The sequence below is a fragment of the Misgurnus anguillicaudatus genome, chromosome 15, assembly GCF_027580225.2.
Source record: "Misgurnus anguillicaudatus chromosome 15, ASM2758022v2, whole genome shotgun sequence".
Lineage (NCBI taxonomy): Eukaryota > Metazoa > Chordata > Actinopteri > Cypriniformes > Cobitidae > Misgurnus > Misgurnus anguillicaudatus.
Genome location: NC_073351.2, coordinates 30,623,407 through 30,635,759, shown reverse-complemented (window position 1 = coordinate 30,635,759; position 12,353 = coordinate 30,623,407). Strand labels below are relative to the sequence as shown.

The 12,353-nt window shown below is 35.0% G+C and overlaps 2 protein-coding genes across 2 annotated transcripts; both read left to right on the top strand.

Annotated features, from left to right (window-relative positions):
• The first annotated feature begins 263 nt into the window (after positions 1-263).
• Positions 264-8,496, top strand: LOC129419507 (transmembrane protein 53). Its single transcript, XM_055174638.2, has 3 exons — positions 264-486; positions 3,644-4,142; positions 7,414-8,496. The coding sequence occupies exons 1-3, from the start codon at positions 346-348 to the stop codon at positions 7,773-7,775; spliced, it is 1,002 nt and encodes a 333-aa protein (XP_055030613.1). The 5' UTR covers positions 264-345; the 3' UTR covers positions 7,776-8,496.
• A 591-nt stretch (positions 8,497-9,087) lies between these two features.
• On the top strand, positions 9,088-12,078 carry tmem243a (transmembrane protein 243, mitochondrial a). Its single transcript, XM_055174389.2, has 4 exons — positions 9,088-9,741; positions 10,023-10,073; positions 10,194-10,298; positions 11,681-12,078. The coding sequence occupies exons 1-4, from the start codon at positions 9,679-9,681 to the stop codon at positions 11,801-11,803; spliced, it is 342 nt and encodes a 113-aa protein (XP_055030364.1). The 5' UTR covers positions 9,088-9,678; the 3' UTR covers positions 11,804-12,078.
• The last annotated feature ends 275 nt before the right edge of the window (positions 12,079-12,353 follow it).

Genomic DNA, 12,353 nt, shown 5'->3' with positions numbered 1-12,353 from the left:
TGTATGCTTCAGACAGGAATGATTAGTCATAATCATTAGTCATATTAGTCAAGATCCCTATGTACCGTATGGTGCATAGATTTTACTGGTCCTCCATGACTCCTGTAATACGCCATCTGCTGTTGATAAAGATTATTTGCAGTACGTATCACATTTGTCCTGAAATCATGAAATATGAGCAGATGTGACCTTTACAGCATGATCTGTACCCGATTGATGAAATCAAACTCGTCCAGACACATTACATAACACACCAGATGTAGAATCGGATATAAATGCTCCGTGACCTCCTTCTACACCAAATCTTACGGCTTTGTGTTGATTCTCTCCTCTCACTATAATACAATGGGGAGCACTTTGTTTTCCAGCATGAACGCGCCTGCATCTGTTTCACGCGCAGCGCGTCTCCGCCAAGTTCTCAGTGAGATTGCGCATGCGTTCACGGCAGCAGCATCTGTCTCCTTTTGCTATTTAATGCAGCAGCAGGTAAGAACAGCGGTGTGTGCTTTGCATAATTTTAAAACGTGAAAACTTATAGAAACTTTAATGAAAAAGCAGATTTCAGGGACAACTTTTAATAAGTGCTAAAAATGCGGGATTTGTCTGTTAATGTAACTTGACAGCTGACAGCTAAGTTAGTCATGCTAACGAGCTGAAACGTCCACAGACTGCTCAAAAAAACTAAATGTATATTGTGGGGATAAAGTTAAAAACCAAGAATATCTTCCAGATACTTTTCTTTACTGGTATTTTGCCATTTAAATGCTAGTTTGTGTAAGAGCTTGCTGCTAACTGTGTTAGCAGTTTTTAATAAACATATATTAATTTTTTCTAGCAACGTACAGCGTCGTCCGAGTTATGTGATGGGAATATTCATTAAATTCATATTATTAAATATTTTTTGTACTGGGGTGTTATTGTATCTTTTAACATGAGTGGCATGTTTTACTTGACTTTAGCATGACCTTGATCTTTGAGCACGCATTTATACCTTAGATTAACTACATTCAGATCTTTCCTGAGCTGTTAGCTTCTCATCATTGGTTTTAGAAAGGATCACGTGTCCTTTAGAAGTGATATGCATGCATGACATATTCACACCTTTAAAACAAAAGAATGTGAAAGTACTTTATGTGTGATATTTACTGTATGTGTGCCAGCATGCCCTTTGTTTGGACATTTTGAAGCAATAACATTGCAGTGATGTTTTGACTGCTTTATAATGCACATGCGACTGTCACGGTCATGTTGACATTTATCATTTTGAGCATACATAATTATTACAGTATGGTTTAAACACAATACTGGTCCAAAATCACTTCAAATACCTGCCTTTCAGGTGAAATATGAAAATCCTAAATTAAATCTGGGCCTTTATTACATTAGGAGAGGATCCAAGATATTTCACCCTTTTATGATGGCATTTGCACCACTGCTTTAAAAAAATGTATTAGGCATCATTTGTCCAAGTTACCACAAGACAGTCATGTTATTCACTTTCTTTCCACAATTTAAGATAAAATTTTAATCTGTTATTTACAAACAGCTTTATTAGATATACCTAGCAGTGATATTAGTCACTAAAATGTAATGTAATCTGGAAGCCATAGCAAGAATACTTCAGAATAAAATGTATCATTTTTTTTGATTATTTATAATGAAGCATTGTATCATTGTCCCAGTCATAATTCAAGTCATAAGTTATTAGAAATACAAATATTATTTATGGGTGATTCTGACGAAATCCAGACTTAGAATGTGTCCAGCATCAGATTTTTTTTTAAAAAGCACTTGAAGCCAATTTATTTTAAGGTCTGAACTTACTATAACCATTATTTTTAGAGAATATAAAAAATATTTCTTATAAATTATTAAATTTTTTTAGATTATCATTATCAAAAAATATAATTACTGCAACATGATATTACGTTAAATATATGCATTTACAAACTCATGTTTCGGTAATGAGAACTTAAAAGTTGTCTAGGTACTCTGACAAACAAAATTTCAACTTTTATCTGGAGAGAAAAAATAAGAACTGTTTACCTGGTAGCCATCTTGAGTGTCACAGTCAATTATGTCCCTTCCAACATTTTTTTTTTGAAAATGTTAGTTTCTTGAGAGCTTAAACAATGATTGAAAATTGTTGCGGAGGATGAGAACATTTTTCTTGGACACATTTATATTCCTTATTATTGTCTCTATATTGCTCACCAAATACCACGTTTCTATAAATGTTTATAGTATAACATGCACTGAAGCTTTTTATTTTAGCTTTATATTATAAATATTTCCATGTCAAATAACCCAAATCCAGTCATAGACACATTGCTGTAATATAAAATTTCCCCTTAAATGTGAAAAAAATTGGTTTGTATGGGGCTGCATAACTAACTAATCGCAATGAATCATTTGCAGAATAAAGGTTTTGTTTACATCATATATGTGTGTGTTGTGTATAATAATTATGTATATAAATACACACACATGTATGTAAAATTTTAGGAAAAAATATTTGTATATACTAAGTTAATTCATTATATCAGTATCATAGCCATATGTGACAGTTATAGTCATTACAATTAAAAATATGGTTTAATTCGAGAAACCTGAGAAACCTTGAAATAAAACATTGATATTATACAATATAAGATAATATTAGACAATGTCTTTGTATAAGACTGGGGGTAATGCAATAAATGAGTCCTATCTGATGCCTCCTCTTATAAATATAGCATTTTAATGACAGGAAAACCGATATTTTTAAGTATTGTTTAGTGTAAAACATGTTGAATATTAGGGCTGCACGATTAGGGTAATTTTTCCCATTGCGGTTATTGCTGCTAATATTGCGATGTGCGATTGCGATTATACTAAATGGTATCATGAGTCAACATGATGGGTTTTAAGGAAAATCCACACACAGTTTAGCTAAAATGTGTATTTGTAAAACTAGAAATGTTTTCGTATTGCCACGTGATGTAGCAACTGCTCAGTGTCAGTACCGCCATACAACAGACATAGTTTTTTTTTTGCTACCAGATCACTGTCAATAAGTGACGACGTACACCACACACGTGCATGCCACATGGTGCACTTCCTTTTTTGTTCGTTTTTCCTTCTTTTTTAAGCAACAAGGAAAATCATCAAACTGTTATCAGAAAGTTTGTGTTAACAAGTCCTCACATTTATTTATTTAATATAATTGCAACATTTTGCTGTCATATAATTGCACAGGCTGACATTGCGATTGCGATGCGATTAATTGTGCAGCACTAGCAAAAAAAATTCATTAAATCAGTTTATTCAAAATCTTCTCCATTGTCTAACATAAAAAAACCCGGCAGCATTATGGGTTTTTATGCTAACCTTGCAGGTTTGCCTTAAAGCCGCTTTGCTATAACTGCCCATTAGCAGAGAAATTGTAATCTGTATCTCTCCAAATTGAATCAAGAATTGACAATGCATTGACAATCACATACATTCTGCAAACACATGACAAGGTAAACTATCTTCGACAAGAGGCTGTATTCATTTTAGGCTTTCTTGTGTGCCAATGGATGTGTAAGGTATGGTATATATAAGTCAGCTGCACTGATAACAACAATAAACTTGTATTTTCTATCTGTGGTCTCTTTATCAGCTCACCTGCTCTCCTGATGCCATGCTTTCCAGAGCGGGAATGATGGTAGGGGTGTCCGCTCAGAAGATCAGTAAGCACATCACCTTTCTTGTAAATGACGTAGCTCCGACTCCAGCCTCTGCTGTTTCACCTCCTCAGCCAAAACCGTTGTTGCTGTTGTTGCCATGGCTAGGCTCAAGACCGCAGGCCATCGCCAAGTACTGTGACATTTACATCCGAACCGGCTTTGATGTACTTGTTGTGGAAAGTGAGGTGAGCCAGTTCTTATGGCCTCGTTGGGGGCTGGAATACGGTGCCCATGTGCTTGAATTATTAGAGAGTGAACGCTTTTCTCAGCGCCCCCTGCTGGTCCATGCCTTCTCCATAGGGGGATACACGTTCAGTCAGGTGCTCGTTCAAGTGGCTAAAGACACTCAGCGCTGCCAAGAGCTGACAAACAGGATCAGGGGTCACATCTACGACAGCTTGGTCATGGGTTCATTGGATCACATGGCTATCGGTATGTAGAGAGATTGTGTCTTGTATTGTATATTTATTATTTCAAAAATTTCAGGTTGCATTGTTACTACATGACAAAAAATCTTTTATTTGATCTTAGCCATTAAACTGTCTACTCAAAATTCTTTAGATCCTGCATGTTTCCAGCATTTTTGACCCCTTTGCATCATTGACTATATGTGTAGAGATTCATTTTTTTCACACTGAGGACAATTCAGAGGTTTAAACACAGCAATAACAAAAAGATACAAATATTTACTGATGCCCAAGGCAAAACGTAAAATTAAGAACCAGGGTTATGTGAACCCCTTTGCCTGTTAAGTGCCGAGCAATCATCTACTGTGGTATAAGCAACATACAGCCAAGCTGTATTGTGTTCACTGTCAATAATTATAGGTTACTTGATTAAGCATCACGTTTTTCAGGTTTATGAATAACAACAGCATACATTCCCATCCTAAACTTCAAATTGTGGTTACTCGAGTGACGTGTCATGCCTTTGAAATAAAAGTTCAGAGCCAGAAGGAAGTTGCAGAAATGAAAAACAACACATAAATTAAGTTGTCACATTGTACTTCCTTTTAAAGGAGTAGGTTACACAAAATTAAACATTAGCCTATATTTTACTTAGCCTTAAGATATTTTAGAAGTACATGACTTTCTTATTTCAGTCAAACACAGTTGCAGTTATATTAAACAACATCCTGGCTCTTTTCAGCTTTATAATGGCAGCGGGTAGTGCCCATTTATGAAGCTCAGTAAGTACATGCAGTACTGTGCAAAAGTCTTACTGTGCATTCACACCACCGGCGAGAGCGTCAACAAAAGCTCTGGCTGCCCTGCCAACAACGCTCTAGAAAAGGTGTAGTGGACGCTATGATGCTCGAATGCATTCTCTGAATGCTTTCTGATTGGTTGCCGCTGAACGTTTCTGCCTTCCGATTGTTTGCCGATTGGTTACATCCATCAAAAACTTTGAAACATAAATGTTTCCCTATAAAGACCCATTACTTAAGCTCAGAAGACATTTGATACTTTAACTGTATTGATGTATTTTGAGCTTTAAAAATGGGGCACTATCCAATGCCATTCTAAAGCTGAAAAAAGCAAGGCTGTTATTGAATTATTTTCCTACCAGGATTTATTTTTTAAAGTTGCCAGCCAGCTTCAGAATTTTTTATAATTCCTCAAAAGTTTATTGCCTTCCAGACAAATTTCTTCTTTAAATATATAAACATACAATGTATCAAATGAAAGAACAACAGACCCTCTGCTTTTAAACTAAAAAGTTTTATCCTATCTTTATTTCTTCTCTTTTATTACTTTTCAAATATGGGTAGTTTTTTTCAAAAATACCAAATAGAGAAGCATAACGATTAATCGCGATTAATCTATAGCAGAATAGAAGTTTTTGTTTACATATGTGTGTGAACTGTGTATAATAACTTTGTATAAATAAATGCACACACATGCATCTATATATTTTAGAAATGTATACATGTGCATATTTATGTATAATTTATATTATATATAAAAATAAATACTAGGGCTGTCAAAATAACGCGTTCATTTCAAATAATTAATCTGAGAAAAAATAACGCATTAAAAAAAAAAAACGCAGATTAATCCATTCTGTATTGACCTTTGAATATGGAAACGTTCTAGCCACCATTCAACTGTCAAATAAAGGAGGGTGGACAAGAACGTGCTGGCGGTGGCTGGATCATTGATTGGAACATTTACTTACAAAAACGGCCTGATAAAAGTGATGATAAAAATAAAGTCGTCTGCAATGTCTGCAGCAAGGAATTTGCATATCAACGGAGTATGTCCACTCTAAAGTACCACATCAACACAAAGCATCCAGGAGTTAACGTTAATCCGGAGGTACGACCTAGCATGTCCCGTAATACTAAAGGTAAAAATAATATTGATAATATTTTTCAAATAGGAAAGTAATAATAAAATAGTTTTTGAATTTTAATGTCACTAATGCTGATTATTCCTTGATTCATTAAAATTTAAAAATGTATTACTTTCACAGCAAAAATGATGTATGCGATTCATTTAGATTAATTAATCACAGAGTATGTAATTAAATTTCAATTTTAATAAAATTAAATTTCAATTGATTGACAGCCCCAATAAATACTTAATAAATAAATATATATATATATATATATATATATATATATATATATATATATATATATATATATATATATATATATATATATATATATATATATATATATATATATAAAATTATACATGCATGTGTGCATATTTATATACACATAATTATTATGTAAAGGACTTTTGTTAGAGATCAGATTCAGAATGATGATCAAAACATAAAGGGGTGGTTTCGCGGACAGGGATTAGCTTAAGCCAGGACTTGGCCGTAGTTTAATTAGGAAATATAACTAGTTTTAACAAACATGCTTTACTAAAAACATTACCTGTGTGCATTTTGAGGTAAAACAAAGGGCACTGATGTATTTTAAGATATGTAAGTGCAAGTTGTTTTCAGTTTGGAGAGCTTTTAAAAGTGTTTAAGTCTAGGACTAGTCTAGTCCCTGTCCGGGAAACTGCCCCATAGAGTTTTTACAGTTTTTTTATCCTTGAACATATAGACCATTTATTATAGCAATGTTAAAATTGCCCCTTTGTAGGTGTGAGTAAAAATGTGCTGTTTTGGGTGTGTCCTTTAAAATGCAAATGAGCTGATCTCTGCACTAAATAGCAGTGCCGTGGTTGGATAGTGGAGATTAAGGGGCGGTATTACCCCTTCTGGCATCACAAGGGGAGCTAAATTTCAATGACCTATTTTTCACATGCTTGCAGAGAATGGTTTACCAAAACTAAGTTACAGGGTTGTTCTTTTTCGCATTTTCTAAGTTGATAGAAGCACTGGGGACCCAATTATAGCATTTAAACATGGAAAAAGTCAGATTTTAATGATATGTCCCCTTTTAATCCAACACATGATCCAATGCAATTTGTTTTTGTGACCCTTACAGGAATTTGATCATTCAGCTGAATGTAAAGTATTTTATGAGCTCTCAGAAATCATTGCTTTTAACCATGCCAATGGGCAACATGACCTGCTGATTTTCCTGTTTATGCATTATAGCACCCTCATGTGTTCATACTGTTAATTGTCAACCTACATGTTATGAATAACAGCTGTTTTGAATAACAGTGTCTACTACTAACTAAAATCTTGTTGTTGTTATCTGATCATTTCGGGTGGTTTGTTTGTTCCTCAGGTCTCGGTAAGACCATGTTCCCCCGGATGGAAGGTCTCGTGAAGAGGGCTAGCCTTCTGTACTTCCATGTCTTTAAACACCAGACAGTCAAATATTTCAACGTAGGGATCAGTATGTTCTGGAACACTCCTGTGACGTCTCCTGCTCTGTTCTTCTTCTCTGAAAATGATGTGCTGTGTGATTACAAGAGTGTGGAGGAGATGGTGAAGTTATGGAGGAGTCGGGGCATGACCGTGGAGAGCAAGAAATGGGAGAAGTCTGTTCATGCGGGTCATCTACGTACCCACCCTCAGGAATATCTGTCCACTCTGGAAAACTTTGTGAATTCTCTCAATATGGTGCCACTGAAGGCCAAAATGTGAAATTTGTGATTTTGCTTTTTTCAATGGTTATCATTTATTTTATAAAATATATCAAATTAGCCGGAAGTGCCTGGTTCTTGCCAATAAAAAAACATTTTTGTGTTCTTGGTTCGAGTAGTACTACCGTAGGTCAGATTGCCTTTATCTTGAATTTGTTTCTCAACCCTCATCAGTCTTTCCAAAAATATTTATATAGAAAATTAAAATGCTTTAATTAAAAAACTGTAATAATGCAGTACGTGCATGTTACTGTTTTATTTCACTATATGAAGGTGCTGTTCAAGCCTTTTTCAAGCTGCATTCAATCCAGACCTCAATGTTGCTGTTCATTTTTAGTGGCTATATCATTACTTTGTAAATATTTATAATATTCTTTTGTTAATGTTGAATCATGAAATATGACATACAGTCACAGCTTGAGCTTGAACTGTTATCTCAAAGAGAAGTTTGGCAACCGACCTGACAGATTATTTTTATTAATACAATTTCTTCGCAATCATATGTAAAACATCTTTACTATGTAGACCTGTCCATAACTACAATAACAGATATCTAATGATATTTATAATGTACTGTTTGACACTAATAAGTCTATGCATTTTTTATGTGTAAGGAAATGTATTTTAAGTGAGATTGTATAAGTATGCTAAACCCAATTAAATCAATTCTAATATTTGTTTTTAAATATATGGTAAAATAAAGGATTTATTTAAAATTACAAGGGCAGTGTGTGATTTAATAAAAATAAATACATTCTTATTAATGCACAGCATCCACGGAAATGCTATCACAGATTATGCAGTAAATGCTATGTGCCGAAATATGGCGCCATCTTCTATGGATGTATGACTCGTTCAATCTAGGACGCTAACTGGACCTCTTAAAATTTGAATACCGCTGACCTCAGCATGTATTTTTAAAGACTGTTTCCAAGGAGCAAATGATGGTTCAGAAATGCAAATCCAGCTCTCAAATCATACTATTTTTTTTTTCTATTACACATTGTGATATAGTGCAGTGGTTCTTCGGCTACAATCCCATAAATGTCTAAACCTTATGCATTGCAGACAGGACTTGTCGATTATCTAGCAATTATGACTAAAATTTGTCTGTGGCATCCTGACCAGAGCTTGGAAAATTAACAGTTAACACGTGACGGCACGGTATGTTCGACTTCAAGCGGCGATGCGCAGATCGATCAGCTTATGACATCAAAATACCGCGAGAGCGATTCAAAGCATGAGGAGCAGTCTGCTCTCGAATTGTTCTCGCGATATTTGATGTCAATCTGTAAGCCGGCTTTCACTAAATACTAAATACTTGCCGTTTCGATTGTTTACATGACCTTAGCGTAGTTTATGTCAAGCCCTCAAACTTTCAAATTTCCCTGTGGTTTGGATTAGGGTATATACACTGTATGTTTCTGTAAGATTGCAACACCATACAGCACATGACGTCCGTGGACCATAAAATCGAACATAACACTGATGAACTTTAAATTGGAGGTGCAATATTCGGGCTGACCATTCGCGTGTCATACTGCTGTCGCCCTCGCTGTTTATTTCTATGATACAGTTATCAGCATTTTGCCAATCGAACTTATTTAGCACTTTTATCCAAACCGACTTACAAATGAGAGCGCATTAACATTTTGTCATAATCACTTCAAACAATGTTTCCTTTGTTTTTTCCATAACGTATAAACCTCATGACCATTTCTCATAACAAAGCCTTGTCTTAGAAGATAAAGTGTGATAATTTCATCCTTTTACGCCTGCAAGTGTTGTTACGGCCAGAGGCACGACTGTTTTCTTTCTGGAAGTCTGATCAACAGCAGGCATGATTATGAGTGCTGAAGGCCGGAGCAGGGCTCACAGACCAGCCGCTGCTCAAGACCAGCAACATGGATGATTTGCGCACGCGGATCTTTGGTTCAAACAACAGGCTGTTTGAAGAGACAGTTAGGGTAAGAGAAATGTTTTTGTCTTGTTTGCTAGTATAAATATCCGAAAATTCTTAAATTGAGATAGATAATATTTGTTTAATTACTTTACATGTTTTTTTTTGCCCTGCTAAAAAACCAATCGACACCATCACAGAAATTCTATTGGTTTTATTGGGAATTTTATTGGTTCTAATGGAATATGGCCCAAACAGGGTGCATATTTGTTTTGTTCACGAGAAGCATGCTTAATATGAATTTCAATGCTTAAACAAACATAATGTTCCATGTTTTGCTAATTTCAGAACAAAATTGTAAACCTTACTGTTGGTGGACTCACATCTTTATTAGTCTTGGTAAGTAATATAGCTGAAAAACTACCACGCACGCACGCACGCACTTGTTTCATTCATTTTGTGACCGAGTTCCTGTGTAATTCTGCTGATATTTCTATATATCGTGTTTTTCTTTTTCAGTTAACTGTCATCAGTTCTTTTGTTTTCCCCACACCTCCTCCCACCGCACTAAATATCTTCTTTGTGCTCTGCATTATCATGATCTGTTCATCTATTCTTGTGCTGGTTAGTGCTTTATACAATTTATTATTAAAATATGCACCCTTTCATTGCATAATTGTTGCTATTAAACTTTATCAATAACATGCAGGGTTCCTACGGGTCCTTGAAATCCTTGAAAGTTTGTGAATCTGGGGGAAAAAATCCATGGCCCTGGGAAGTTTTTGAAAATATACATATATAGATACAGGCCATTGAAAGTGCTTGAATCTATTTTTTGCAAGAAGTTTTCTGGAAAAAAAATCCATATTATTCCCTTTGTAGTGTATTAATATCATAAACATTCTAGACTGTTTAAGCACACGTACTAAACTTTTTGCTTTAAATGCTTATATCTTCTGTAAGCGAATGTTGGTTCATACCAAAATGCTTTTTTGCATAGTTGTGTTTGACACATGAAAACGTCTCGGGTTACGTATGTAACTGTTGTTCCCTGAGAAGGGAACGAGACACTGCGTCTCTCTTGCCATACTTTGGGAATATTTCAGATAGCGATATACTTGGCTCCTGCGTCATCCTGTCTTTGTCATTAAGCTTCACCATTCGTTGAATTTGATATACACATTCAGATGCACTTAACCCTGGAGGCGTCCCCAAAGTGTCACCGCAGTGACGCAGCGTGAGTTCCCTCGAAAGGGAACTGTAACAATGTATCTTAAAATGTAACACGATGTAACCTTGCTCTCACTTGAAATGTGTCCCCACATTTAGTCCTTGAATTTGAGGTTATTGGACCTGGAAAGTCCTTGAAAGGTCCATGAATTTGAAGTTAAAGGAACAGTATGTAAGAAATTAATATCAATTTATCATAAAATGGCCCTGATATGTCACTAGACATTAAGAAATTATTTTTATTTCAAATACGTATATCACTGAAAACAGTGGTCTGGCCAGGATATTGTCATTTAAAAAGTGGAGTTGCAACCCTCAACTGATGTTTATGTTGTCATGTTGTGTATTGGCAACCAGTTGTGTGATTGCAGTACCAGTTTTAGCCACAAGTTTTGTGGTTGCAGTACCAGTTTTGGCCACAATCCTACATACTGTTCCTTTAACTAAGGTGTGGGAACCCTGAACATGGAATAACATCTGTTCGTTGATCTAGTAATTTCCATTTGCCAACTCGCCAAAGTTCAACAAAATTTTAGTATTTTAAAATTCTGCTTAAAAATTCAAAGTTTACCTACCTGCTGTTCTATACCTTTTTCACATTGTACTTAATAAAATAAGTTGGCCACCATGGGGCAGCTCATGCCAGTGCTTTATGATAAATAAATCACTATTCAAACATTAGTAACCCATCGGCTTCAATAATCGGAGCTGCATGTACTGTCTTAGTTTTATTAAGACTATATAATACATATTTAATGCTTCTCTGTTTTTTGCAGATATTCTGGTATCGGCAAGGAGATCTGGATCCCAAGTTCCGTGGTCTTATTTATTATTCCATAGGTTGCATTATTCTTCTGTGTCTATGTGCTAATCTGTACTTCCATAATGTTGGCAGATGACCATTATTTGGAATAGATACACTGCTTGCACTAGACAACATAACTCTGTTAAAACATTAATGAAGTAATGAATAGGCTAGAAAAGAGGCTGAGATGTGTGCATGGGTAATTAAATGTACAGATCTATATGGTATTAGTACAATGTACAGTTTAGATCCAAGATGGCACCATAAACCATTTTTAGAAAGACCAATGTTTGTGATTGATTTCTACATATTTAATGAATATGCAAAACCACAATAACTGAACATACAATAAACTGTAATCTGAAAGAATGTCAGACAATATGATTTTTTTTTAAACTGGAAAGTGTAATATAAACTACTAACAAGAACCTGTCCTAACAATTTCATAGTTTTTTTTTACTTTTTGTTTTTATGAAGTCCACATGGTTGCTTTAAAAAAAGTGCATATAACTTTTCTCTGTTAACATGTGTCAATGAAATGATTGCATGCATACGTATACAAGAATTAGTGTAGTTTAAAAATAGTTTTAGAAGCCAGACATTAGTCTGCTTGCAGTCTTATCAGGGAAACTTTTTAGTGCTTC

What these genes read in the sequence shown, in the direction of transcription:
- LOC129419507 (XM_055174638.2), top strand. Translation starts at nt 346, where the DNA reads ATGGGGAGCACTTTGTTTTCCAGCATGAACGCGCCTGCATCTGTTTCA. An exon ending in GCTATTTAATGCAGCAGCAG is followed by an intron (nt 487 to 3,643) that starts GTAAGAACAGCG and finishes TCTCTTTATCAG; the next exon opens with CTCACCTGCTCTCCTGATGC. An exon ending in ATTGGATCACATGGCTATCG is followed by an intron (nt 4,143 to 7,413) that starts GTATGTAGAGAG and finishes TTTGTTCCTCAG; the next exon opens with GTCTCGGTAAGACCATGTTC.
- tmem243a (XM_055174389.2), top strand. Translation starts at nt 9,679, where the DNA reads ATGGATGATTTGCGCACGCGGATCTTTGGTTCAAACAACAGGCTGTTT. An exon ending in TGTTTGAAGAGACAGTTAGG is followed by an intron (nt 9,742 to 10,022) that starts GTAAGAGAAATG and finishes TGCTAATTTCAG; the next exon opens with AACAAAATTGTAAACCTTAC. An exon ending in GTTCATCTATTCTTGTGCTG is followed by an intron (nt 10,299 to 11,680) that starts GTTAGTGCTTTA and finishes TGTTTTTTGCAG; the next exon opens with ATATTCTGGTATCGGCAAGG.